The sequence below is a fragment of the Callospermophilus lateralis genome, chromosome 7, assembly GCF_048772815.1.
Source record: "Callospermophilus lateralis isolate mCalLat2 chromosome 7, mCalLat2.hap1, whole genome shotgun sequence".
Classification (NCBI taxonomy): domain Eukaryota; kingdom Metazoa; phylum Chordata; class Mammalia; order Rodentia; family Sciuridae; genus Callospermophilus; species Callospermophilus lateralis.
This window is the reverse complement of record NC_135311.1, coordinates 91,340,925-91,368,835: the sequence shown is the minus strand read 5'-3', so window position 1 is coordinate 91,368,835 and position 27,911 is coordinate 91,340,925. Positions and strand designations below refer to the sequence as shown.

The 27,911-nt window shown below is 37.3% G+C and overlaps 1 protein-coding gene across 1 annotated transcript in view; it reads left to right on the top strand.

The window, feature by feature from the left end:
• The first annotated feature begins 4,808 nt into the window (after positions 1–4,808).
• Positions 4,809–27,911, top strand: part of Pde4b (phosphodiesterase 4B) — a 421,328-nt gene continuing 398,225 nt past the window's right edge. The window contains exons 1-2 of the mRNA XM_076863761.1: positions 4,809–4,850; positions 12,760–12,998. Of these exons, the coding sequence (XP_076719876.1) occupies positions 4,809–4,850; positions 12,760–12,998 (281 nt within the window). The remainder of the gene's footprint in view (positions 4,851–12,759; positions 12,999–27,911) is intronic.

The window sequence follows — 27,911 nt, the reverse complement described above, 5'->3', positions numbered from 1 at the left end:
AGAGCAGAATTTAGGACGGTTGGCTTGAGGCTGAAAGAACTTGGTAAATAACTCATGGTACTTTATTTGTCCATCAGTCACTTATACAGAAGACTTTCTGATCTGCTCTTTGTGTCTTCTTGAGCAAGGAGAGATAAAAATGGAGGTGTTTATCTGGACAGAGACTCACAATCTCAGCCAAGCAGCCTACAAAGTATTCTGGATCAAGCAAACATTTTGGCTCAAAGCCACCTGTCAATACTCTAAGAAGGTAGACTCTTGTGCAAGGGGAACCTGCCAGCAAGGGTCTTAGAGTGTACCAGTCAGGTTGAACAGGGGTCATTAGTAAAGTTTATTTCTTCCTAGCATGAAAGCTCCTATTTGGTCCTTGGGAGATAGCCAGCATCTGAACACAAGCCCTGGAGAAGGCATCAATGGGGAATATGATTTTGCTAGAGAAGTGCTGGCTCTTAAAAGAGGACCCAATTAAGCAAGAGGTTTCCCATTTCCATTTCTTCTTCTACCCTGACACTCCCTTTTTCTGAAGAGGAAAGGAGTGACGATGATGAAGACTATTCCCTCTCCTAACTCCAAGTTCCACACAGCTGAGTTGAAGAAAGGGAAGGAGTTATAGGATTGGCATTATGAACTCCATCGGAACTGCTATGAAGGAAGAAGAAATAGGTTTTACATTGCAGATGGAATGCACTCGTTAGAGAAAAACTAAAACCAGTTCATTCATATCTGTGTTCTATCAAGTTCAGAATGTTCCATAAATCAATTAATAAACAACAAAATGAGACTTTATTATGCATCATCTCCAGAATAAAGAATTGTCTTTCAACCAGAAAAAAAGTACCATTCCTAATAACTTCAAATTAACAGTTTTACTTTCCTCATTTCTGAATGGGTTGGTTTCACATATAAGTATAACTTAAGAGTTTTAAATGACTCTCATTATTCTCTGAAATTCTTATGAGCCAGGGATCACTCATACCTGTAACCTGTTGAAGGTTAAATTCACATTATTGCTATAGTAGCCAGAGGTCTTTCCTTCATTTTAGACTTTAAATGAGGTGCAATGATTTAAAGAGTATAACTGTCAATGAGTGTAACAGAATGCTATGAAGGGTTGATAGGAGTTTGAATGAGAGCATCTTTTAAGTGCTAAAATATAAAGCCACAGGAAAATCTATTGAAAATATGTGAGACATGGAACTTAGAGTCATCACTCTTACTCATCACTTTAGAAATCCTTAGAAACACTTTGTTTTAGTGAAGCATATGGTATTCTATTTATTGGAAAGTAAATGTAATGCTGGAAGAATAATCTCAAATTTAGAGGCTCTAACCTCTTATTTATATTTATCTTGAATTTCAGGCATTTTAAAACTTCAGTAGCTTTTTACATCACTTCCTTTTTGTTCTTACATTATTAGAGAGCATGGTTTTAAAAACAGACCAACTTAAATTCTATTTCCAACATCAAAACAAGCAAAAAAAGTAAAAAGGTATTTACTTACACCTTGAAAAGTTGTTCATAAGACACAATCACTTATAGGCTGCTGATGCGGTAAAGATTTGGAACTAGATTTTTTTTGGCCTTAACCAGTGGACTGCCCAACGTTGGTCCTGTTTCATTGCTACTTCAAAACTTGATTTCCTTGCTTGTCATGATAATTATACCAGCTTCATTTGATTGGTTGCTCTTATGAGATCGTTAAAATCATGCATGTAAAGTGCTAACCTGAAAAAAAGTAAATCCTCAATTTATGTTAGCAATTTATGAAAGGCAGTAGACACAGACAATCAGGAATAATACAGCATGTATATTCCACATTCTCTTATTTCTCAGAATCCATAAGCAGAATCAAAATTTCCACCCAGGATTGATGACATAAACTATTTCTGCCTCAAAGCAGAAATTGAGATTTTTATCTGTTGACCTTTTTTAAAGTACTAACACCATTTTAGAACTCTGACTAGATTTTACTCATTTATTCTTTAAACAATTTTTATGGAGACCCTTGTTATTGTCAGTCACTGTGCTAAGGCACTGAGGAGGAATATTTTTAAATTGTCCTCTGACTTTGTAAAGTTTTCAGAGCAAGTCTGTATCAATCAGGACCCTGGTAGGGAATGGATTGTACTTCCAAAGACAGAGAAAAGTTAGTGGAGGTAGTACTGAGAAAAACCTATGGGCAGGCTTGAGGATAACCAAACGGATGATGAACCGCCTTGGAAGTATCAGTAGTGGAAGCTGCTACCAGTTCCAAACCTACAGAGAGATGCCTGCCAGAGCTGTGTCCTACTGTAGAGGGCTTGATGGCCACTAGGGCAGGCTAAAGAGATCATGGACACAATCCCTGAGGACCAACCTCCCAGGCACAGAGCAGATGGGGAGGGGCGTGGAACTGCAGGGGAGATGAGGAATATTTAGGAAATAATCCATCTTTCTTGCTTTCTTTGGTTTTGTCTTACATAACAGATGTTGCCTTTTTCTGAACATAAAAATACTATATTTTTATTGTAGAACATTTGGAAAACTGCACTGTAACTTGCAATCCTGCTTTTCCCTAGCCAGGACATGTTCCTGGTTGAAGGCACATGAATTTATCCAGTAAGTTCTCACATTCAAAAAAAATCCATAAAATATAAAATTTATTTCTGTGTTTAGGACCTCAAAAAATATTCTTGATAAAAAGATGTACTGATATTCCCCTGGAACATTTTGTTTTCCTGCCTGCCTGTGCTTACTTACCATGGTGTCTTTTTCTATGCGTTACACTCTTGGCATATTAAATTCCTTCCTATATTTTTGAAATACTATATTGTTCTACATTATCTCCACTAAACACATTCTTCTCATTATTTTTTAAAAATATTTATTTTTTAGTTGTGTTTGGACACCATACCTTTATTTCACCTATTTATTTTTATGTGATGCTGAGGCTCGAACCCAGGGTCTTGCACGAGCGAGCTGAGCGCTCTACCACTGAGCCACAACCCGAGCCCCATTCTACTCATTATTTAATAACAAAAAGAAAACTTCCTGCCACCTTAAGTAATTTCCATTGTTATCATTAATATTTCTTTCTATGCCTACATTTTCATAGAGGTACAGTCATTGTGTATGTATAGTTCTAGATCCTGCATGTAGAACTAAAATTGAATCTTATTTGTTTTATTTTATTTTTTTTTTTTTTTTAGCTTAGCAACATAACTCCTGCCCCTGGCTTTAGGTAAGCCCTTAAGAGGCCCTGGAGATTGAATAAAACTCAATGATAAAATATCTGTTACTTGTCTACTTCTGTGAGGTTTTAAGCAACCTTAGAGGAAAAGCTTTAAAATTCTGCCTGCTACTATTTGGTCAGCTTTAAAAGAGCTCAGCATTTGTGATCGTCCCTTGATGTATGTGGAGGAGATTCCTTTCCGTGACGCGCGGGATCAAATACCTGAAGAGACTGTGGTGCTCTCTCCCTCGCACACTCACAAAGGCAATGACACCCCCCCCTCACCCCCCACTCTTTTGTCAGTTTCACTGCCAATTCCTGCATAATATAGTCAAATTATGTGTTAGAAATTCAACCCTGGTTTCCTGGGTGATGGTACAATACGACTACTTAGTATTCCTAGTCACACAGCTACGATTCCATCATGCTCCTAATTTATATATATCTTCATGTTAGGGAAGCAGACTTTTCCAATCAGGCCCATATGAAGAATTTGAACGTACCGAGTAAGAAATATATAGGAGTTCCTGAGCTCAGCAACAATACAGGACATTTTTGATATCAAGATCTTGTGAAACCAAACCACCATATGGATGGACACTTCCTGGACTTGATAATTTTTATAGTACATCTATTTCCAGTTAAATTTTGCAAACTCAGAATTCTTTGTGCTCTGTTGTTGTCTGTTAAATGACTAGACTTTAAATTTGGCCTGTTTAGCCTGAGTCTTCAGAAACCCAAGGCAGGTTTTTCTTCTGAAGCTTGCAGAATCAGGGTGAAACGTTAAATTTGGGTTATGTTATTGAGGTTCTCTGTTTGTTCCAGTGATCTACACAAAACGAATGTCAGAAACTGCAAGATCTCTACCTCAAAAGTGCCCGATTGACGATTTAAACCAGGAGATTCAGGCTCTTTGTAAAGATTGGTTGCTAAAGTTATCTGGGATGAATACTTTTTGTGTATTTACACATGTGAGAGGTTTAAACTGGTAATCAAACTTGAGATTGTTATTTTTCTCTCATGTACATTTGTATTGCTGAACTTTTTTTCTTTCCTTTATTCTCTAGACAGTGTCAAGGAGTCCCATTCTTTAAATTCTAAATCTGACATGTTTTATCTGTGTTACTCAGCCAAATAATCTTTCTGACCCTCTGTTGTCTCATTTCAAAAAAATGAAAGTAATCTTGCAGATGTCTTGTGAATCAAATGAGATATTTTATAAGAAGGTACTTTGTAAACTACAAAACTTCACAACAAATGCATATTATCTCCATATTGTTCATGATTATCGATCATTTGGGAGCCTAATACTTATTTACTCTTCCCTTTTTCACAAATGTCTTGGATTTTAGTAGTTTGTGAATCTTTCTCAGCATGTTGTACTTAATTGGCTTGGTAAATTGTGATATTTCTTACTCATGCACATCATACACATTCAAGTGTCAGTTTAGAGAATATGTCACCTATTTTTGTTTGACTAAGGATATACAGAGCTTTACTTTTTTTGTGTGTTTTTCTCCTATAGGTCGTAACAGTTATCAGCCAAGCTGCACCAAACAGCAGACATCCTAAGAGGGAACATTTCCCAGCTCTATAATGAAGAAGAGCAGGAGTGTGATGACGGTGACGGCGGATGATGTAAGTAGCAAAGGGTGTAGCTGCCGCACGCCTCCCACACTTGGTCTGTTCAGTGAAGAAATCACTCTATAATTCCATTCAAAGGCAGACAAGAGTGTTCAACGCCACCATTCTGTGACTAGAGGTTTCATGAAGTGGCCATTGCCAGCACTGGACCCAGCATTCTAAGAGGTGGACAGCAGGAACCATTCCTTCTCTGCAGCTTGCAGATGGGTTGTTTCAGCTTTGGGTTTTCACTGCACAGCCACCAATCGCTGATCTATGTTCACATCCTAACCCCTGGTTAATTCCTCTTTCCAGCTTCTTATGTTATCCATTTTTTGAAGACTTTCTTCCATACTAGTAACCATGGACAGTTAACCCTTAAAAGTCACTCCCTGTGGTAGGGTCTTTGGCACCTACTCCTAAGAAGTTTGTGACACACACATCTTCTAGGCTTTTGCTGCTAATGTCCTCAGACCAGCAGCTTTAACCTCACCTGGGTGTTCACCGGAAATGCAGACTCCCAGGCCCAACCTCAGATCTACCAACCAATGGGTGTTTTTAAGAAGATTCCAGTGTGAGTGGGCATGTACATCATGTTTGAGAAGCTCTAATCTGAGTCATTTGAAGATGCCCATAAACTCGCCATCCTCATGATTTTGGATTTGGGTCAGTTGAGGTTAATTATTTCCTTGCTTTCAATGGACCAGTCCATCATTAGTGTTTCTTTAATCATCTATTTTTTACCTAGTTATTTTTTGAGATAAAAATGAAATGCCAATTAATCAGATGTACACAAGAAAAGAAAGTAGGGAAGGAAGGAAAAGCAGTGATTTTTCTTTGCTTTCTTTCATAGCTCATCTTATTGCTAAGCTCCTGTATCACAGATGGGGGTAGGGACTGGGAGGGACTTGAACTTGCCAATTAATGGTCTTTCAGTCTTTCAAATCTTGTTCTTTCTCTTTAATTATGGGGCATGTGGTCAAATGGAAAGCAAACATTCAATTAGGCTTTAGCAGAAGGGGAATAGTATTGTCCTCATTTTGTGTTGTCCCTTTCTACTAACCCCTGCTGTTGTCCACGTGTGAGATGGCTTATTCACCCAGGTCTTTGGTTTGCAATCTCTGCCTTGGTCAAGCATTGCTTGGGGGGTGGTATATATAGCAGGGCATGATTGTCCTCCGTGTGAGCCCTGCACCTTTCTCAGTTCACTGAAAGTCTCACTTCCTGGGCCCTTCACCTAATTTCTCTGTGGAACTCTGTTCATTTAAAAGACAGCTCAACTTACTGTCCAATTGTTATCTTTGGGTGCTCACTCCCTGAACTCCGTGGTTCTTTCACCTTATGATGTAGCCAACACTTGGCAGGCATGTTGGGACTGATTCTCAGGTTCCTTCTGTGACCCTGGGGGATTATGGGAACTTCAAGGACTCTCAGGTGCAGGGGGAGACACAGGCATGCTCTTTAGGGTAATGCCTCCACAAACATGCCTTTGCTATTGCCATTTCTCCTCCTCTGTGTTGTGAGACCTAGTTAGCCAATTCTGTCCTCGCCCGTGACAATATTTCCTTTCTTCATTTCTTCTTTCCTGGGTCCTGGACCCAAAGGGAATTTCCCTTCTTATATTCTAATTTTTCAGTACTGATGGGAAAAAAAAGGCCTGCATTATGATTATCTATTCTCTACTTAGGATATCTACATGGAAGCATTTGGAATTCAGAAATTGTTTTTCTTCTTGAAAAATGAGAAAGAGAAAAAAAAACCTTGGGATTATCTCTTACTTGTTACTATGTATTTATGGTATGCACAAAACTCTGTCTTTTAGAATATTAAAATTGAGAAATGTTCATAAAAGATGGACAAACCATGTTTTCCTTTCCCATTTTAAATGTATAGAAATAATGAGGTTTTGGTTGCCACAATCAAAAGAGGAAGAAGATGGCTTGCCAGAATATGCAAAAACAAAACAAAGCAAAACAAACAACAAATTGCCTGTAATCCCAGTGATTCAGGAGGCTGAGGCAAAAGGATCACAAGTTCAAAGCCAGCCTCAGCACATTATTGAGGCCCTAAGCAACTTTATGAAACCGTAACTCAAAATAAAAAATAAACAGGGCTGGGGATGTAACTCAGTGGCTTAGCACCCCCAGATTCAATCCCTGATTACAGCTCCCCTCACTAAAAAAAAGAAAAAGCAGAAAAAGAAAACCACAGTTAACCATTAACTTCACCACAACCAGAACAGATAAATATCACATAGATTTATCCTATCCAATATGATAACTATAGCCACTTGTGTCTTGATTTGAATGGAAATGTATTATGTGCATAAAATATTTTGGATTTTTGAATATATGTACAAATATTAAAGATGCACAATATTTCATTAATAGTTCTTAATATTGATTGCATGTTGGAATGATAGTATTTTAAACATATTAGACTAATATATTATGAAAACGAATTCACCTATTTCTTTTTACTTTTTAATGTGGTTACTAGAAAAATTTAAATGACACATTAGGACAGTACCAACCTACAACTTTTTACTGTGCAGCTCAGCCTTATTGAATATCCCACAAAACAACATCGATTTAGCAGAATATATTTCATATGTCATACCCTTTAAATAGTTTTTTTACCCCTAATCAAGGATATCTTATTATGCTTTCATTATTTGAACTCAGAAAAATTTTATTCAGTGATTTAAACATAAACCTAATATTAATTTAGCATCTATTGTGCGTCAAATATGGTTCTAAGTTCTAGAGATTCATCAAGCATTAGCATAAAGTTCCTGACTCCATGATCCACAGGAAAGAACAGAAGTAAATTAGCAGCTTATGAAATAATTCTGTCTATGAAAAGGGCTATATAGAAAATGAAGTTGGTCAGGGGTACAAAAGAATGATTGGATAGTGAGACTACCGTCTTTATGAAAGGACAGTGTAAGGAGACATCATGTGGGCAGGATGACTCACAGTCAGAGAGAAGTGAGCCCTCTGATGCTCTGGGGAAGGGAAGAGTGTGGCAAAGCCCTTTCTGCATTCAGGACACCGTGATTGGGTCTGCAGGGATACAGAGGAGAACCTTCAGGCTCTGTATTCTTGTAGTATATAAATAATAGGAGACTCAGTTTGAGGAGTGTCACAGGAACAGCACACATTCAAAGCTTTGCATTTGAGAACTAAGTTCTAGAAGTAAGAAGTAAATTAAGTGCAATCCAGGTACTTTTAAACACAAGAATTCATCGTGATAAAAGGCATAATAATATTGCTTAGAGGATAGGAAGATGAAGATTTGGGTAGGAGTTGAAAAGTGGAAAATGAGTAAGACTAGGAGGGACGAACCAGGAGTTAGGCACATAAGTGAGAGAGAGGGAGAGAAGTGTGTGTGTGTGTGTGTGTGTGTGTGTGTGTGTACACATAATGTGCCATAAATATGTGTGTGTGTTGTGTGTGTATATATATATATGTGTGTGTGTGTGTGTGTGTGTGTGTGTGTGTACACATAATGTGCCATAAATATGTGTGTGTGTTGTGTGTATATATATATATATGTGTGTGTGTGTGTGTGTGTGTGTGTGTGTTGTATATATATATATACACAACACATATACATATGTAGTACTATAGATATTTATATATACATATATTACACATGTAATATATGTATATGTGTGTATGTGTAGTATTATAACCAAAGACAAATATCCACATCTACAACTCAGTCATAGTTTTGCTTTTCTAATCAATGATGTTAGGAGATTGTTTCAAAAGAAGAAAATTGTAATCAGTAAGAGCAATAAAAATTACCTTTAGACAAACTTCTTTGTAATTGACGAAGACACCAAATTTTTCAAAGACAAAATTACTTTTATTATTGTCTCATGGAGCATTACAACATTTATCCTCAGTAGGAAGCCTGAATGTCCCTTTAATGTGTCCCAAAATTTCTGTCTCTAATTTCATAAGGTTTGGGAAATTTGGCTCATGGTTCCAATGGAAAGTGCACCAAAGCATGTTACAAGTCCTTGGAAAACTTTCTTATCCAGTTTTCTAACAATGAATTTATTTATTTATTTTTATTGATTTTTTTTAGTTATACATGATAGTAGAATCCATTCTGATAAAATTATACATGCACAGATTATATCTTATTGTAATTAGGACTCCATTCTTATGGACATACACAATGGTAGGATTCACTTAGGTTTTTTTCATATATCTACATAGGAAAATCATGTCAGATTCATTCCACTTTCTTTCCTATTCCTATCCCCTTCCCTTCCCTTCATTTCTCTTTGTCTAATCTACTACACTTCTTTCCCTCTCTACCCCTTTTATTGTGACTCAGCTTCCACATATCAACAAAAACATTTGACCTTTGGTTTTTTTGGAGATTGGCTTATTTCACTTAGAATGATAGTCTCCAGATACATCCATTTATTAAAATAAAGTCATTCTTCTTTATGGCTGAGTAATATTCCATCGTGTGTGTATGTGTGTGTGTGTGTATCACAATTTCTTTATTCATTCATCTGTTGAAAGGCACCTAGATTAGCTCCACAGCTTAGCTATTGTGAATGTGCTGCTATAAACATCAGTGTGATTGTGTCACTGTAGCATGCTGATTTTAAATCCTTTAGATATATGTAAAGGAATGGGATGACCAAGTCAAATGGTTGCTTCATTCCTAGTTTTCTGAGGCATCTTCATCCTGCTTTCCAGATTCTAACCTGAATTTAACTGGAAGAATTAAAAAAAAATAAGAACATTAAAAAAAATGATTGAAATTGACAAAGTAAAAGAAAAATCAAAGCATTTAGGGGCTTGACTCTCTGGATATTTCAAGTGTTGACTGGATTTTGATATGAGGATGAGACAGAGATAAAACCCCCGTGATACCCCCTGCCTCCCTTCCTGCATACTTACCCTAATTAAGTGCAGGATTTCACATGAGTTTTTCCTTTGTGGTAACTGTTTGGAATTGCATTGATAAGAATACTGATTTTTAAACAGACAATTATTTAGAAACATATATAATCCCAAACTAGGATGTTTCCTTAGGGATTATCCAGACATAAAGTAAATTTTTGAAAGTATGATGCATTTTAAAAGTTGTGATTTCCAGAGATGACATTCCAGTTCATGCTTCTTTCCCCAGAATATTTGATCTGATGAGAGGCATAGCATCAGTCAGAATCATGGTGCTTAAATTAGGAAAATAAGACCAAGACCACAAATTTAGCAATTGAGAAATGACTGAATTAGAGTTTTTCTTTGAGGTTGTTAATAATTTGAGGAGAATACTATATAAATTATGAGTATGAATTATAGGGTTTAAGATAATTATGAATGGCTCTGCATGGATTAATGAGTGTTTTTAAAACAATGTTAATGATTTCATATTTCAATTAGTTTCTGAAAAACTATTCCTTTATGTTCTTCTTTTGTGGCAATGTATTTGCACATTAATTGGGGTTTTCCAAAACAAATCCTTTTAACTCAAAAGAATAACTTCAAATCAGTAAATTCAAGCTCATTGACAAGTTAATGTGGAAAATATTTTGTGGTATATGTGACTCTGTTACTTTTCAAATAAAAAGTATTAAATAAGGACATTTAGTTTATCTACTGCAATTAAACCTGACTGGTATTGTTTGGTTTTTGTGAAGGGAAAAAAAATACCCAGCAAGTAAACCAGGCCCTGGTTTAGATAAGTCATATCATTATTTCTGTTCTTTGGTATATTTCTTGAAGAAGAGGTAAGCAGTATAGTTGAATCTGCTTTCCGGACAGCTAACACTTTTTTTTTTTTTAATCTGCATATTTGGAACTATGTTGATACTTAAAGTTAGTTATGATTACTGGCCTTTAGTTTGTTTTTAAATCTCTTCAGGAATATTTTGTATATTTTGTCCCCTGAACTAGTTTATCATTTTTATTTTTGCTACCACCAATTGAGTCCAGGAGTTCTTAACTGCTGAGCCACATCCCCAGCCCATTTTTATTTTTATTTTTTTTATTTTGATACAGGATTTAATTAAGTTGCTTAGAACTTTGCTAAGTTGCTGAGGCTGGTCTTGAAATTATGATCCTCCTGCCTTGGCCTCTAGAGTTGCTATAATTACAGGCTTGTGCCACTGCACCCTAAGAATGAAACTTGTTGTCACAGTGGTACACACCTGTGATCCCAGCAACTCCAGAGGCTGGGATAGGAGGAAAGCAAGTTCAAGGCCAGCCTGGGCAAATTTAGTGAGACCCTGTCTCCAAATGAAAAATAGAAAAGGCTGGGGATGTGGCTTGGTGGCAGATCACCCCTTGGTTTCAATCCCAGTATTGCCAATACCATGAAAAAAAAATGAAACTTATATGCTAACCATCCCCTTCAGTCTCTAATTTTTAACACACACACTGACATGCAGTATATGCTAGACCTATAGTGGATTCATTATAATGACTAGTAAACCTGATGCATTCCTGGATATTTCAAACTCTCAAATTCTGGATTGTTTTTTCTTCTTCTTGTTATCAAATTGTGACTCTACTGAATTTCAGACAAATTACATGTCAAAACTATAAGTCAAGAAGAAAATATGATGATATCCCATTTCCAGGCAGGGAGCGTGGGGCTTGTAAAAATTATCAAGCCTCTTCTGGTCCAGATTTCTGCCATGGAAATAGAATCTTGTATGGATCAGTTAAATGAATGCAGGTTGGGTGAGGAGAGATACTATGTTTCTTCTTGCTAGTTGTGTTCTAAAGTAGCACAGGGTGTGCCTGTAATAGACGTGCATCAGATATTTGTTGAGTGAGCTCAGACCCTCAAACTTGAGTTAACTATTCCTGTATGAACTAGCATTGGGCCAATTGGGTAGAGGACAGGGAAGTAGAGAATTTTGTTCGTTTAATCCTTAGGGGGTCAAGTCACAGGTCCTTCTGTCTAGTCTGACAGATTGGTAGGAAGTGCTTGTATTCTTAGGATGATTTTCAGTTAAGCAACTTTGACCTGATGCTTCCATTGTTCTCTGTTAAGATGAGTGTGGAGAGTGAAATTATTGCTCTGATATTTCCTCTTGCTCTCAGCTGCCACTGCAGTATTGCAGCATTTTCTGCCATTGAGCTGATATAAATGGCCCAACAGGCAGAGGATCACTTGGGAATCCCACTCCCAACAGCACCAGGAACCATGGTCACCAAGACATATGGGAAGGATGAATAACTCTTATCATGGTTGAACACTGTGCTTTTGTCCTCTTGTAAGGATTCGATTTATGTCAGCTTCAGGGCATACACTTGAGCAAGACAGTTCAGGATTAGATCTCAGCCTTTATATGATTTGACCAAAACAAAATAAAACAATACAGAAAATCATCAACCATGAGTTTTTTTTTAAATAGGAACAAACATAGTCAGTTGTTCCTAATTTTTAATACCCTACTATCTTAAGGTAGAAAATATTTTTACTTTAAAACATTGAAGAAGGAACTCCATATTTTATTGAAGTTGGCTCCTATATGGCAAAATGATAACATGGGTTTGCAAAATGTATTTTGAATCTAGCAAATTTCATTTTAGTACATTTAAAAAACAAAGAAAAAGAAAAAGAAAAGAAGCAGCACTCTAATCCATATGCTCTTCAGAGAGAATATTATGTACATAATATAATATTATATTATGTACCCACAAATCTCCAGGAATATGCAACTAATAGGTTTGTTCATAAAGCTGAGACTCAGTTACCCCTCCCCTTTTGTGGTCTCTTTAGCATTTGACATCAATGTTAGATTTAGATTGTGAGACCGTGAATCGAGACTTCGTAAGTGACAGCTTGACCATTTAGTTTCTTGTTTCATTCTACCCTGATATACATTTGAATTTTATTCTCTTTTTTCTTCTTTTTTCTTTCCCTGTGGTTCCTCCAGAATGTTAAAGATTATTTTGAATGTAGCTTGAGTAAATCCTACAGTTCTTCCAGTAACACACTTGGGATCGACCTCTGGAGAGGGAGAAGGTGTTGCTCAGGAAACTTACAGTTACCACCATTGTCCCAAAGACAGAGTGAACGGGCCAGGACCCCCGAGGGAGATGGCATTTCCAGGCCGACCACGCTACCGTTGATGACACTTCCAAGCATTGCTATAACAACTGTAAGCCAGGAGTGGTGAGTAGCCTTAGGTATTTTGAATACCATCCCAGATGGTGCATGTTAAATGTCAATTCTGAATTTTATTTTCCACTTACTCTAAATACAGTTTCATGTTATTAAAATGTTAGTTATCTGTGGAATAACTAAGACTATTGACATTTTGAGAATTTGTTTCCTTTTGAGTATCAAGAGGAGGCATTTTAAACAGAAGTGATATTTTCTACTTCTTAAGATGGGAAGGATCATGTTTTATATGGAACTGCTGGGGAGGGAATGAGATGCATTCACATTAATGTCAAAGGAAAGAAAAATGCTGTGCTCTGAGTTTTTTCAAAAAGTACTGTTCAGTGAGCATCAATACTTTTAGATTTAGAAGAAGAAAATTATATCAGTGTATTTCATGAGATATATATATATATATATATATATATATATATATATATATATAAAATGATATGTGTATTTCCATTGCTATACTCCACACATATCCCTCATTTCTTTTTAAATATAATTCCATCTAGCTAACTGCAGTTATTACTGCTATAAAATAAAATACTTCTTTGTAAATCAAAAGAGGAATGGAAATCGTGCTGTGAGAGATGATCAGACTATTAGCAGTCTATATCTGTGAAAGAGGCTATTTTTAACTAGTGTTAAAATGTTAATCAAGAACATAAACTCTTATAACGGTGGTTAGAATGTGACTACTTTTAACTTGACACTTCAAATATGTGCCTCAGCATGTATTTTTTTAGTAGTTTCTCCTTTATTATTTTCTTTCTCTCTACATAATTTACAAATATTTCCCAAGAATGGCTTTCTTATATAATATAGCAATTTATCACTAAAACAAAAAACATAATTTCTCGATGATGTATATAACTTTAAATTATAATGTGGTACTTTAAAAATCACTCTTGGTTTAGATGATTTATTATAAAGGAGAGGGACTAAACATTTAATCATTCACAAATTCATTCCATAAATCCTTACAGTGTGTGACTTTTATGGTGTATTGTGTACCTTGCTGCATGCTGAGTTCTACAGTGCTCATGTGTGGCCCCATGTGTGTTCTTTGAACACCACAGGACCTCCCTTAGTCCGTGTTTATTTATTATACAAGAAATATGTCACTGAAACTCCAGACACCACAGTTACCGTGTGAAAGAGTTCATCAGACAATTGGAGAAGCATGCTAAGCCACTGCAGGGAAAGTGGGTTACAGCTTTGAGAAGTGCTGCTTTCTATCTTCTGCTTGACTGAATTAATATTAAAACAGTAAGAGCTCAAAAACTAAAGTGGGCATATTGCTCCCATAGAGCTTACTTAGGCAAATAGCTCATACGATGATTCATGGTTATGCTGTGCATAATTGTGAATTTGGAGTCTTAAAGACTTCCCAGATTTATTTTTCAGCAAGTTGGCACTGGTACAGTTTTACCAATTGTTAAAATATTAAAATATTGCTTCCATACCAGTTGATGAAGATATGCTTGCCTTGGCTCTTTGATTGCCCCTGCCACAGAGACTCTTCCCCCAAAGCCCCTAGAGTTTCCCATAATCCAACAATAACGAGGTGATTACCAACAAGTGGGAGTTTATTTTGGTGAGTGTTGGTGCTATAGCAGAAGTTCTTAGGTATTTTGAATACCATCCCAGATGAAGTATACCTTTTAAAGTTTGAGTTGATTTAACTCAAGGGCATTTTAGAATTTGTGGAATTGTCTTTTAGAAATATCAAATCTAGACCTTGACGTTTGGGGCATGCTGGTTTACTTTTCTAAGTGGAATGTTTTTATTTGTACAAAGAGGATGACAATGATCACATTTTATGATATGGAAAGGATTAAATAATTTACTTATTTTATTAAAAAACATATATTAGGTAACCAGCACAGGTTACTTTCCCTCTTCTTGATTCAGTAATTAATAAAGCCTTTCAAAAATACTGATAACACGTTCTCAAGTATCAGTAGTTTCATGCTGGATGTCAGTAGTTTACGGCAAAATGGCGGAGTTAGCCATTTTCCAGAGAGTTTGTATTGTATAGTAAGCTACCACCATGTTTGTAATTCATTTGGAACATGTCTGTTTTATTTTAATCAACTATATACTTGTGAAAGCATGAAAGTGTCCAGTCATTAGGTCTAAATTCACTTTAAAACTAAGAGCTTTGCTATACCTCCATTGAAAATGCTTCTATTAGAGTCTTGGTGGTTGGAGAGAGCCAGAATGGCTGGCAGGGGAATCTGATTCAAGATCATCTAGTGAGAAGTGAGTAGGGTTCCAGCTATCATTGCTGCCACCAACTTGGTGAATGATTATGGAGGTGAGGAAGACAGCCTAGGGCCAGTGTGAGAAAAAATTACACTAACTACTCAGAGCCCTGAGAATATGGGACCAGTCCCTACATCTAGACCAGAAGTCAGCAAATGTTTTCTGTAAAGTGCTAAACAGTAAATATTTTCAGTTTTGTGAACTTTAAGTTCTGTGATGTTGATTCAACACTGCTCTTGAGTTGTGAAAGTAGTTATAGGTAATGTATAAATGAGTAAGTAGCTGTGTTCCAATAAAACTTTGTTTAAAAAAAATGGACTGTGAGCTCAATTTGGCTCATCTGTCAGAATTTTTTTTGACCTCTGTTCTAGACTACTAAAGATACTGAGAACATGACTCCCATTTTGTAATTGCTTTGATAGTTACCAAGGGCAGAGACTGACCTTGAGTTCCTAGATGGTGTGCCAAATTAGTCATCAGTATGGGATTTTGTGCACTAGGTCAAGCCACCAAAGCCAGTGGATCGAGTACTAATGAAAAATATTACCTTATTGTACATAAAGTTAAATATAAAACATTACCATAAACATAATGCTTCCTCAGGAGATCATATTAATGAGGGGCGCTGACCATCACTGCAGGTGAAATGCCTAGAATATAAGGATAGCACTTTAATTGATCACAGAGCAAGAAAGAGTTAGAAATGAGCTGAGTCCCATTTTATGGGGTGATTTCTGTCCTGTTTCCTTGTTTCCTCATCCCTCAGTGACCCCAATGAACCAACAACGGGGGTGATGATACCTACTTTTCAGCTTTGTCGTGATAAAGAAAGAAACATTTGTGGTGAGTGTAGCACAGTAACTGGTGACCAAGGCTATTTTGTTGTTGTTATCATTGTCATATTACTGTTCTATTCAGATGGAACAGCTAGAATTATGGATTTTCCATTATGGGTGGTTCTTAAGGAACTTAACCACCTGGGTTCTTGAAATCAATTTGGAAATAGGGTGAGAGAGGAAGTCAGCTATGGGGACAAGTTGACATAGGAATATGTAATTTATATCTGTGGGCAACTAGTTTCCTAACATTGAACACCACAATTACACCGACTTACTGGTTGGGAACAGAGGGTTCCTTGGTCAGAGCAGGCGCCCCTCCACCCTCTATACATACACACACACACACATACACACACACACACACACACACACACACACAGAAAACCTAGCCTATAACACTTGCAACATGAAGGATCTGTAGAAATCCTGATCATGGGAGAAAGTCAGCTGGATTGTGTATGGCCACTTTCTCCTTGTGGAAGCATCAACAAAAATTAAAAATTCCTCCTCTATGGGGAAGAATGAGGAAAGAAGAATAAAGAGGCTAGAAATATTAGGCTGGTTGCATTCCCAAACCTTGGGAGGGACATCCAAAGCTAGTAGGAACGTTCTTTCTTAACCTTACCCAATTGATTTTGTTCAATCTTTTCATCTTAAGTCTAATGCAACAGCAGGAGGGACAGCAGTTCTTTTTTTTTTGGTACCAGGGATTGAATTTAGGGGTACTTGACCACTGAACCACATCCCCAGCCCTATTTTATTTTTTATGTGGAGACAGGGTCTCACTGAGTTGCTTAGGGCCTCCCTAAATTGCTGAGGCTGTCTTTGAACTTGTGATCCTCCTGCCTCTGGCTCCCTAGCAGCAGTTCTGTAGGGGGATGTCAGCAATATACCCAGGCAATCTTACAAAATCTTTGTGTAGCTGTTCTCACAAAACTACCCGCAAGAAAATCTGAAATCAGAGTTTCTTGTCCTACTTTGTAAGTTAAAAGTCCAAAGAAATTAAAGCCTCAAATTCATTATCCCTATCTTCTTAACTCTCTTACTTTGTCAGTGGGCTCATAAGGCTTGGCATAAAATGGGGTTTCCTCTCCAGCTGCAGCCTCAGCATCAGAGTGAAGGCTCTAGTTCCTTTGGTCACACAGAAGTCATGTTAGTGCAATGCCAGGTCTTTTGACAGGCTTCACTTTTTAAATGATTTAAGGAATTTATTGATCAGCAAATTTACCAAAGCAACATCCCATAACTGAACATAGGAAATAAGTCAACTCTGAACCTTGAAAGTCTACAGTTAATCTATCACTTTAACCTTTCTCCATGAGGATCTCAGAACACTCAAACTCCTTCCTAGTTCTTCCCTGCTTACACTTGTCCTGTGTGTTGATTATTTCTATTCTTACCCATAGAACATTAGCATTTATTTCACATTCAGTTTTTATTGGGATTTTCCCAGATACTTACAGATAGCTTTGTTTTAAATTCTTTCTAACGATCATATGAAAAGCACAAAACCTAGAATAGGCAACATAATAGGAAGAAAAAGAAGGAAGAGGAGAGGGAGAATACAGAAGAGGAGACATAAGGAGGGGAGGGGAGGAGACTGACAACACAAGTTGGAGGACTCAGGTACCTAATTTCAAGACTTCCCCTAAAAGTGTTGTTTTAGTCAGCTTTTTCTCTGCTGTGACCAAAAGACCTGGCAAGAACAATTTTGGAGGAGGAAGAGTTTACTTGGGGGTTCATGGTTTCAGAGGTCCCAGTCCAAAGACAGATGGCTCCATTGCTCTGGGCTCGAGGTGAGGCTGGACACCATGGTGGAAGAATGTGGTGAAGAAAAGCAGCTCAGGACATGGTACTAATAAGCAGAGAGAGACTGTTCTGCTCAATAAGAATGAAATATAACCCCAAAGGCACACTCGCAGTGTTCCACCTCCTTCAGCCACGCCCTACTCACCTATTGTTACCACCCAGTTAATCCATCCAAGTGGATTAGGGTAAGGCTCTCATAACTCAAACATTTCACCTCTAAACTTTCTTGCATTGTCTCACATATGAGCTTTTGGGGGATACCACCAATCTAAACCAAAACAGGTATATTACTCAAGACATCATTGTCTTGGCCAAAGAATGGACGCAGATTAATGGAATGAAATAGATCTTTACTTTGCCTACAAAAATATAGTCAACTGATCTATGACAAAAGACAAAGATAATTTAATGGAGAAAGTAGTGCCTTTTCAATAAATGGTGCTGGAAAAATTGACTATTATATATAAAAAAGTAAAGCTAGACATAAATCTTGTATCTTTCACAAAAATCAACTCAAAAGGGACCATACACATAAATGCAAGCAAAAATTATAAAACTCCTAAAACATATCATAGGAGAAAACATAGGTTACGTTTAGTTTGGCATCAAGCTTTTAGCATTAAGCAGACCTATGATCAAAAAATAAAGGATAAACTGAATTTTATTAAAATTCAGAATCTTGCTCAGTGAAAGACTATGTTGAAAGAAATTTTTTTTAAAAAATCCATGTACTTTGGAGAAAATATTTTCAAAACACATATTTGATAATGGAGTTATATCCAGGAAATATACAAGAGACTTTAAAAGCATCACAATGAGAAAACAATACAATTAGGAAATGGGCAAGTGATTTGAAGAGATACTATGCTAAAGAAAATATATAGATGACAAATAAGCACTTGAAGAACTGTTCAACATCATTCCATTATAGAATTGCAAATTAAAACAATAATAGGTAGCACTGCATATCTATTAGAATGGCTAACATTCAGAGACCTTGTTATACAGGTGACTGCCAAGAATTCATGGCAACAGGAATGCTCTCATTCATTGCTGATGAAACAATGAACTGGTGCTGCTGCTTTCAGAGACATTGTGGCAATTTCTTTCAATGCTAATCACCGTGTTACCATATGATCTACCAATAGTGCTCCTAGATATTTACCTAATTGATATGGAAGCAGTCTCTCACCCATGTCCTGCTCGGGCTATGAATTTTGGTTTCCCTTGTGAGAAGTGTACTGTGTGAGAATTATAGCGAAAACTTCACAACACAGAAAGTAATTTTCAAAAAGTGTGGATGGGACGACTCTACGACCTTAGGGATCCTGCTTCCACACTGGAAGGAGAGAGAGAGAAGAGCCCACGTTTGATTTATTTATACAAGGGGGCTTCAGAGGATCTTCATGGAGTGTACTTTTGCCAAATAAGGTAGGAGGAGGGCTTTCCAAGCCCAATGGTGAATGCCTGAGTCCTGAGCTACTGAACAGCCTCTCTAGCTGAGAGAAGACTGAGGTCTCCATGTGTTTGTGTTATCCATTAAGTGGGAGAAACCACAAAATGACTTTCAATGCCAGACCAAAATCTCCTTGGCTCCAAGGCCGACTAGAGGCTTTTCAAATAGCTCAGGGGTGCCCCCCACAACATATCTCCACAGAAACCTGCATACAAATGTTTTTAACATCTTTATTTGAAAAATCTACCAAAAATCAAAAGCAACCAAGATATCCTTTGATAGATAACTTGATAAACAAATTGTGATACATCTGTACAATGGAATACTATTCACCACTCTGAGACAAAGTGACATATTCAAGAAGTGAAAGTGTTCATATTGTATGTAAGGTATGTGAGAAGGTGCTGGTGGAGATATGACTTAAAATGTGGGAAAGATGATTTTGAAAACATAGTCAGGGGTCCGATCATGAAGAGTCTTGAAATTCTGGTTTTAATAATTGAAACCACTGAAATTTTTTAAATAAAATGAATATAGATATGTATTTTGATAAAGTAATAAGAAGACAGAGGTTGAAGTCTATAAAGCAAGAAAGGAAAGTTGAAGAGTGAGGTGGGTAATAAGTGCTGAGAAATTTGAGTACGGAGATAACTAAACTGGAAAGGAAGAAGACACTATTGAATAGTATTAGAATAGAATGGATGGGAGTTTGGTGCTCAGTTGGGTATAGATTGGGAGATGGGGCAGAAGCCAAGAATCATGCGGAGGTTTTTGGCTTAATCAACTAGAGGAATGTAATGCTATGGATGAACAAAACATGGATAAGGGGATAAAGTGAAGGTGAAAGATGATGGATTCAGTTTTAAACAATGATTTTTAAAGTACATTTAACATTGTGCTAAGTGGACATTGAGAATAGTTAAAAACGTGTGTGTTTGTGTATGTGTGTGCGTGTGACATAGTTTGCAGATCATATGTGCAGATGATAATGAAGGAGTGGTGTGTGTGTGTGTGTGTGTGTGTGTGTGTGTGTGTGTGTGTGTAGTCATAGTTTGGAGATCATAGTTTGCAAATGATAATGAAGCAGTGGAATGAGAGACATTCCAGACCAAATGTGCAGTGATTAGCTAGCTAGCATCAATTTTACCTTGAACTAAGGGCACAGCCTAAGGAATAAAAAAAAAAAAAAAGAGCTATAGAGAAGGTAAAAAACAAGCAATCAGGAAGGAGGAATAAGTAGAGCTATAATAGAGATTCTGAAAAAGCAGAAGTTAGGTCACAGAGAAGGTTTAGCACTCCAAGATACAGGCTGCACAGAGCATAAGTGTAATGAAGACTGACAAAAAGCCTTTGGACAAATCAATTTAGTGTACTTTGGTAATCCTACTGCACACAGTCCCAGTTGGGCGACCCAAGTGGGGAGGAATGAACAGAAATGCATTGGTAATGTTCCAGTTCTGTTTTTTAATGATTTTTTTCCCCTTATACATTGGATATTATAGTGAAAGTAATACTAGGGTATAAAATAAAACTTTAAAAGATGCACACATTGGAGGTAGTAAAAGATAGCAATAAAATTGCTCTTTTAAGATTTTTGTTGGTAAAAGGAAAGGGAGAATGGAAGCTGACTCGGGGTAAACAAGATGAAGGGGTAGTGTGGAGACTTGCCCACAGATGCTGATTAGGAGGCACTCCTAGGGAGAGATGGAAGAGGAAAGCAATGGATAGTAATTGCTGTAGAATATGGTAAGCAGTGTGTGGGGTAGAGGATTGACTTTAGACAAGATTAAAAACTTCTTCTTTTGCGATATGTAAATCCAAGTCAAGAAAGAAATGAATATATTAGAAATGACAGGGAGAAAAATAGGGGCACCTCATGTCCAAAGGTGGAGATTAGTGACTGCCAAATCTTAGGTGCATCAGAATCAGTGGAAAGACATTGCAACAACACCCATTGCTGGAACCCTGAGATTGATGGTCTAGGGGAGGATCTGAGATTTTTGAGTTTCTGTCAAATTCTGAGGCATATTTGTAGTATTGGCTTTTGCATACATTTACTTTTCTTATGAGGTCATCTGCTGAGAATAAACAAGCACGGGTCCTCTGCTCTCAGCCATAGGTAAGCAGAGGATTTTTGTCTACAGCTTTTTTTTAGGTCAAGTCCTAGGAAAATTGAACCCTGGTAGGATTGAACTTCCTTCCAGGTGCTCCTGATACTGGTGTTGAGAATCAGGTTCAAGTCCTGTTTGCCTTGTATTGAAGACTGAATGCCTGAGAAACACTGAGGCAAGAGCAAAAAAGTTTTGTTTAAAGGATAGAAAACACACACACACACACACACACACACACACACACACACACAGGGACAGAAGGTCCTCCTCAGAGGAGGGGATCCAAGTTGATGCCTAAGGGAGTGGGGGTATCCTGCCCCTTTTATAGATTTCATATTTGCTTTGTTCTCATGCCCCCTCCCCCACCCTTATTTGGACAAATGGTGGGAAAGGAACCTTCCAGAGTGTGGCCCAGGGGGCATTCATTAACAGCTCCTTGTTGGGAGGAACAATTTCCCTGGAGGCAGGTAACCTTGGCAACAGGTGGAGGAGGGAAAGTGCTTTGGAGGTATTAGCATTTTATTTCCTCTTGAATCAGCCCCCATCTTCCTGACCCAATTATTCATTACCTACACTTTTGTCCTTTTGTCCCTGGCCTCAGTAGGTCACTGTAATGTTTGGAAAATGCAACATAATGATATCAGGGAAATGTCGGCAGCCTTGTTTTCAGTTGGATAGGAAGAGGCACAGAAATAAATAAGGCAAGGACTCTTATTTACGAGTTTTCCTTAAGGTGCATTTTTCATAAGGAACAGTTCTGGTTTCTTCTTTGTTGTTCCCTCAAAGAAGATATAAATATATGTTTGTCTCCTACCTCCATTTGCCTAAGGGCTGTGCTTTGCTTCTTCAAGTGTTTTACTTGTGAACATGCTTTGGGCATCTATTATTTAGGTGTGATGTCCTTACTGTCCACAGTCCCGCCTTTCACCTCCATCCGGGAGAGCAGGGTCTGTTTGCCCAGAGCTTCCTGCAAGGCTGGAAAGCATTTTCCTGTATTCTCTTTATCTTGGAGGGGAAAGGGTTGGTCCATAGAGGTGGCAGCTCTGGGCCTCGGATTTATTGCTCACAAGTTGACCAACTGATGAGGTTTACAAAGCAAATATTTTATACTGCTAGGCTGCCTCTCAACTACAGATCCTAAAACCCCATTTTAAACATCAAAATATTCAGATGCTGTGAGAAAATGCCAGAGATTCAGTAAAAGCTGATGTGAGGATAGGACATTGATGACATGCACATCTGTTCAGCTCTCTCCAGGCTTCACCTCCTACTGAAATCCTTCGGCTTCAGAAACAGCATTTATGGTGTGTGCATGAAGCACAGCAATTGACAAGTCAGCAATTCGCTGAGACCCCTCTGGGCTGCCCATATCAAGTGTGTGAGATAATGGACAAAGGATATTTAAAACCTCACATCATCTCCTCTATAAAACTTCTACTGCTCTTCGTTTCCCCTTTCCACTATATCTGGGAAAGATAAGAAAAGTTAAATACTCCATTGGTGCTGGTGGGGAATTTCAAACCATCCAAATTCCTGTCCTGTCTAGGAATCCTCATCACTTCTCCAAACCCTTAACCATAATAAAACGCTAAGCCATCACCACCCCTATCTCCTCTTGTTTCACCTTAGACAAAACCTGAGCCCTCTTGCTAGGAAAGCATGAGCATTGTAAACTTCTTTTCATTTTTGTTCCTGCTTTGTGCCTTTCATCCTGACATTCATAAATTTCTGGGCAGGGGGCTGCTCACCATCCAGCAGAGGATGCTGGGTAGCCAGATACAACAGGTCTCTTAGTTTTAGATAGGCTAATGAGGCTTTAGTCCAACAAATGTATGGCCATTTCAAATTTAAAAAAAAAATAGTGTACTTGGCTCAGGGCTCAGAACTGAAAGGTGAACAAAACTTGGCTTCTGCTCTTGTTTTTAGTGTTATAGTCTAATAAAAGAGGCAGACATGTAAGTTAACACACTATAAAGAAATATCTTGTGTAGCATTTATAGGGTACTACAAGAACAGAAGAGGGAGTTGAAAAGTAATTATGTAAAGTCCTAAAAGTATGAAAGAGTATTGCATATTGAGAAAACAATATTTAGTTTTATTTGGCTGGAGGGCAGGGTGACTATGTAAGATCCAATTAGAAAGGGCCTTGAAGGCTGGGCTGGTACATTGGATTTTTTCTTTCTTTCTTTCTTTCTTTCTTTCTTTTTTTTAATCCTGAGGGCACTGGTGAGCTTTTGAAGGGCTTTACAGAATGGAATGCATTTTGACTCATTGTATACAAATGGAGCATACTTTTCATTTCCCTGGTTGTACATGATTTAGAGTCACACCATTCATGCAATCATACATGTACCTAGGGTCATTATGTCCATCTCATTCTATCATCTTTCTACCCCCATGTGCCCTCTCCTCTCCTCACTCCCCTCTGCCCAATCCAGAGTTCTTCCATTCTGGAAGATGTTTTTATTTAACTCACTTTGATGGCAGTATAGACAATAGATTGGAGGAATGGAGGAAAAAAGGCACTTTGAAACAATACTGTTTACTCCAAGCAAGCAATGATGATGGCTGAGTCAGGGCGAGGCAGGGAGATTGGCCAGAGGGGGACAAATGTACCCAATGCTGCTTTAGGTGCTAGAATGCAGTGCTGAAAGAGGGCAGAGAAGTTATGTGTTTATGAAATTTATATTCTCACCAGGTGTAGGGGAGAAGCCCCTATTCCTTTCTTCTCTCAGCAGGAAACTCCAGAGTGGAGGCTGAGCACTTGGCTACTCAGGAAATGGACTACTTTTCAACCTTTCTTGCAGCTTCCTCTCAGTCTTCAGTGAAGCTACTAGATGAGTCTGTCTAGATCATGCCCTGGAAATAAAGAGGCATTGTTTTCCCTTTTTCAACTGATGGGGCAGGTATGCAGTGGTGGCATTTCTTGCACTATGTAGCCAAGGCAAGACTTCAGACCTGATGGAGTAGCAAGATGGAAGGGCCCTAAGTGAGTGAGGACCTCATGGAGGAGAGTCACCACAGCAGACTGGATTTTAATGTGAAATAAATGAAATTCTATCTTTTGGTGAGGTTTCTCTGTCACAGAATCTGAACCTCCATCACAGGTAATAGGGGAGATATGCAATTATAGTAGAGATTTATGTGAAGGGTATGCCCAAGCCATGAACCCCACAAATGCAATCACCTAAGAGAACAAGTTATTTAAATCCATCGACTTACGTAAATGTAAGCAGAATCTGTTAAGCTTATTATCATTCAGAATAAGTGCTAGCTGGAATTTGCATGAAAGGAAGAGGCTTATAGTCTGCACATGCTGGCCAGTGGGAACTCCTCAGACCAGAAGGATCAGGTAGTGTCCAAGCTCCTTACACATAGGTGTGCCAACCAGGGCAATGAGAGAGACTGAAGCTGGTGATCCCAACCTATGTCTCATTGTTTAATGTACTTACTAACCCTAAGTTAAATAAGTTGGTTAATAAATTGGTAAATATAGGAGTCTGTTCATTGAGGTGAAAGCTGACTACAGTAATAACTACTGGATCCTCCAGGAAGAAAGGCAAGACCCATAGACATGATTTATCCCAGTGAGGTCTGTAGTGAACTTTGACTGACAGAACTGTAAACTAACAAGCTTGCGTTTTCTTAGCCACTAGTTTGTCACGATTTATTTCAGAAAGAATAGAAAAATGAATAAAATCCCTCTTGCAAACAGAAAAAGGTATTTGTAGCTATAGATTGGTTTACAGCATTTATCATTTACATACCCGCGTTGGAGGAAAGTTTTCAATAAAGAACTAAAAATGGTGGCAAATTATAACAGAAAACTCCAGATAACAGTTTGGTAACAATGATTAGAAATGCCCTTTACAACATATAAAATTTAAACTAAATGGAAAATTATGGACTATTAGAGAATATATTAGAGTGATAAATAAGAATTATTAAATGGACATGAGGAAAGAAAAACTCATAAATATCTGTAAATAAACACAATAACTGTTTCAGCACAGCATGGGATTTGGTGATTTCAAAAAAAAGGCTTCCAAAACTTTTTCTGAATAGCTTGGGGGATGAGAATTTGGAGAGGAAGATATAAAAGTTTGATCACATTTGGGGCCATAGGGACAGAGCACATCATGGTAAAAGACATAGTTAATGTCTTCTTATGTAATATAGAAAAGTTGGTTTGAATATGAGCACTGGAAAAGGTGAAGTAACTGTTAATAGAATGCTGAAGTAGAGTAATATTTCTAAACTATAGTTGGAAAAATGAATATGCATTTAATCAAATTAGAAAGAAAAAGTACAGTGCGGATACCACAAAGTAAGAATTTCTCCTTTAGCTTTATAGGGTTAATAACTATAAAAATTATGAAAGAATAGAATTCAGGTGTCTTAACATTAATTAAAAAAAATTTTTTTTTAGTTGAACATGGACACAGTACCTTTGTTTTACTTATTTATTTTATGTGGTGCTGAGGATCGAACCCAGTGTCTCATGTGCAAGGCAAGTGCTCTATCAATGAGCCAAAACCCCAGCTCCTAGCATTGAATTTTAATGGGTTGAATACTCTCATCAAAACAGAAGCTTTCAGATTGGATCATATGCACCCTCTCCTCATGCTGTTTTTAAGGAATAGTTAAATCGAGAATTAAATAGACTTTGTAATACATATATGAGGAATTCTAATAAAACATAAGTTCTTCTTTCAGAACACAGCAATTACAGATTTTAAAAAATATCTAGACCTGAAGTGAAACAGGAAAATAGAACAGTGGTTGAAGGATCCCAGCAGTGGAAACAGGTAGAGACTCAAGAGACCGGCAGCCTGGGGCTTGGACTGTCATGTCAGCCTAGTTCCAGCAGGCAGGGGTGGGACTGAAATGCTTGGAGGCAGAGCCAGTCATGCTTTCTAAGGTGCACATGTCTGGAAAATGGTAAAAGTACTTACTAACTGCAGTGTTAGACTTTAATAAGTCAAGAAACCTTTGCAACTTCAGCAAGAATTGTACACTTTGGATAATTATTCCTCAGAACCGACTCATGGAAGCCTTATCCTCCCTTGGTCACATAGCCATGTCAGGTTTTTTAAGTTATTAAAATAGTTGTAAGCCATCAACAAACAAACAGGCCTGAGTGCCTTGGGTAGAGTGTTAGAGTTTAAATAGCAGATGATTCATCATTAGCCTACTCATGGTTGTCTTGCCAAGAATTAGCACCTGACTTTCAAGTGTCGCTGGAGATAAGCAAAGAAGTCTTTAGGTCCAGATGTAATATAACTAGATTACACAGTCTTTGTGTCTGGCTTTTGGTCAAGACTGTGACTGCATGATCAATAGTATTCTACAACATGTATAGTCAGAAAAATGAGAAATTATATCCCATCTATGTAAAATATCAAAGTGCAAAGTGTATTCTACTGTCATGTATGATTAATGAAAACAAATAAAAAAATTAACAAAAAAGACTTCTTAACTAGAAATTGCTCATTATCAATTATTTCTCCTGAATATTTTGTCCTATTTATGGAACAGTAACAACCAGAAGCAAAAGTATAAATAACAAAATACTAATAAATGATATTTTGCAGTAGGGTATAAATATGATTTAAAGAAATATTTTAGTTTTGCAAATATCCAACAAGGGCTTGTTTGTAGTCATAAACATGCCCTTATACCTCCTTTTATCAACAAAATGTAAATTTTGTGTAGAATATCAATATATTGGCTCAATTTAATGATTAATTAATTGTTAACTTAATCTAGTTCCTCCTCTGGCCAATGAGATTACAATGGAAGAGTAGCTTGTAAGGGTTTTCATTTAATTTCCCAAATATATTTGATCATTGCTGTCAGTATTTTGATAGGTTTCCTTTTTTAAAAACATCTGTCAAATTATTCTTGCAAATTACATCAGTATTACACTAAATAATATTTATATTATGAATTACATTATGAAAGGTTATTGCACTAAATAATAGTTATATTATGAATTACATTATGAAAGATTATTGCAAAGTCAGAAGTAACTTCCCAACAACAGCAGTCCTTATCTAACCAATGTCATATAAATCAGAGGTCAAACCTAAATAAATTCTGCATTTCTAATCTCTTATGAGTATGGCCATGTGCCTTATTTAAATCAAGTTAAATACATAAATTTGGATCCAAAAATGCTGACTTCCCCATACGGATAATAGACACTTCCACATAAACTTTGAACATTTGCATTGGAGTAGGCATTTAAAGAAAGTCTAGTACACTGTCATATTTTTCAAATGTTAAAATCAGGGGCTGGGGATGTGGCTCAAGCGGTAGTGCGCTCGCCTGGCATGCGTGCGGCCTGGGTTCGATCCTCAGCACCACATACAAACAAAGATGTTGTGTCCACCGAAAACTGAAAAAAAAAATATTAAAAATTCTCTCTCTTTCT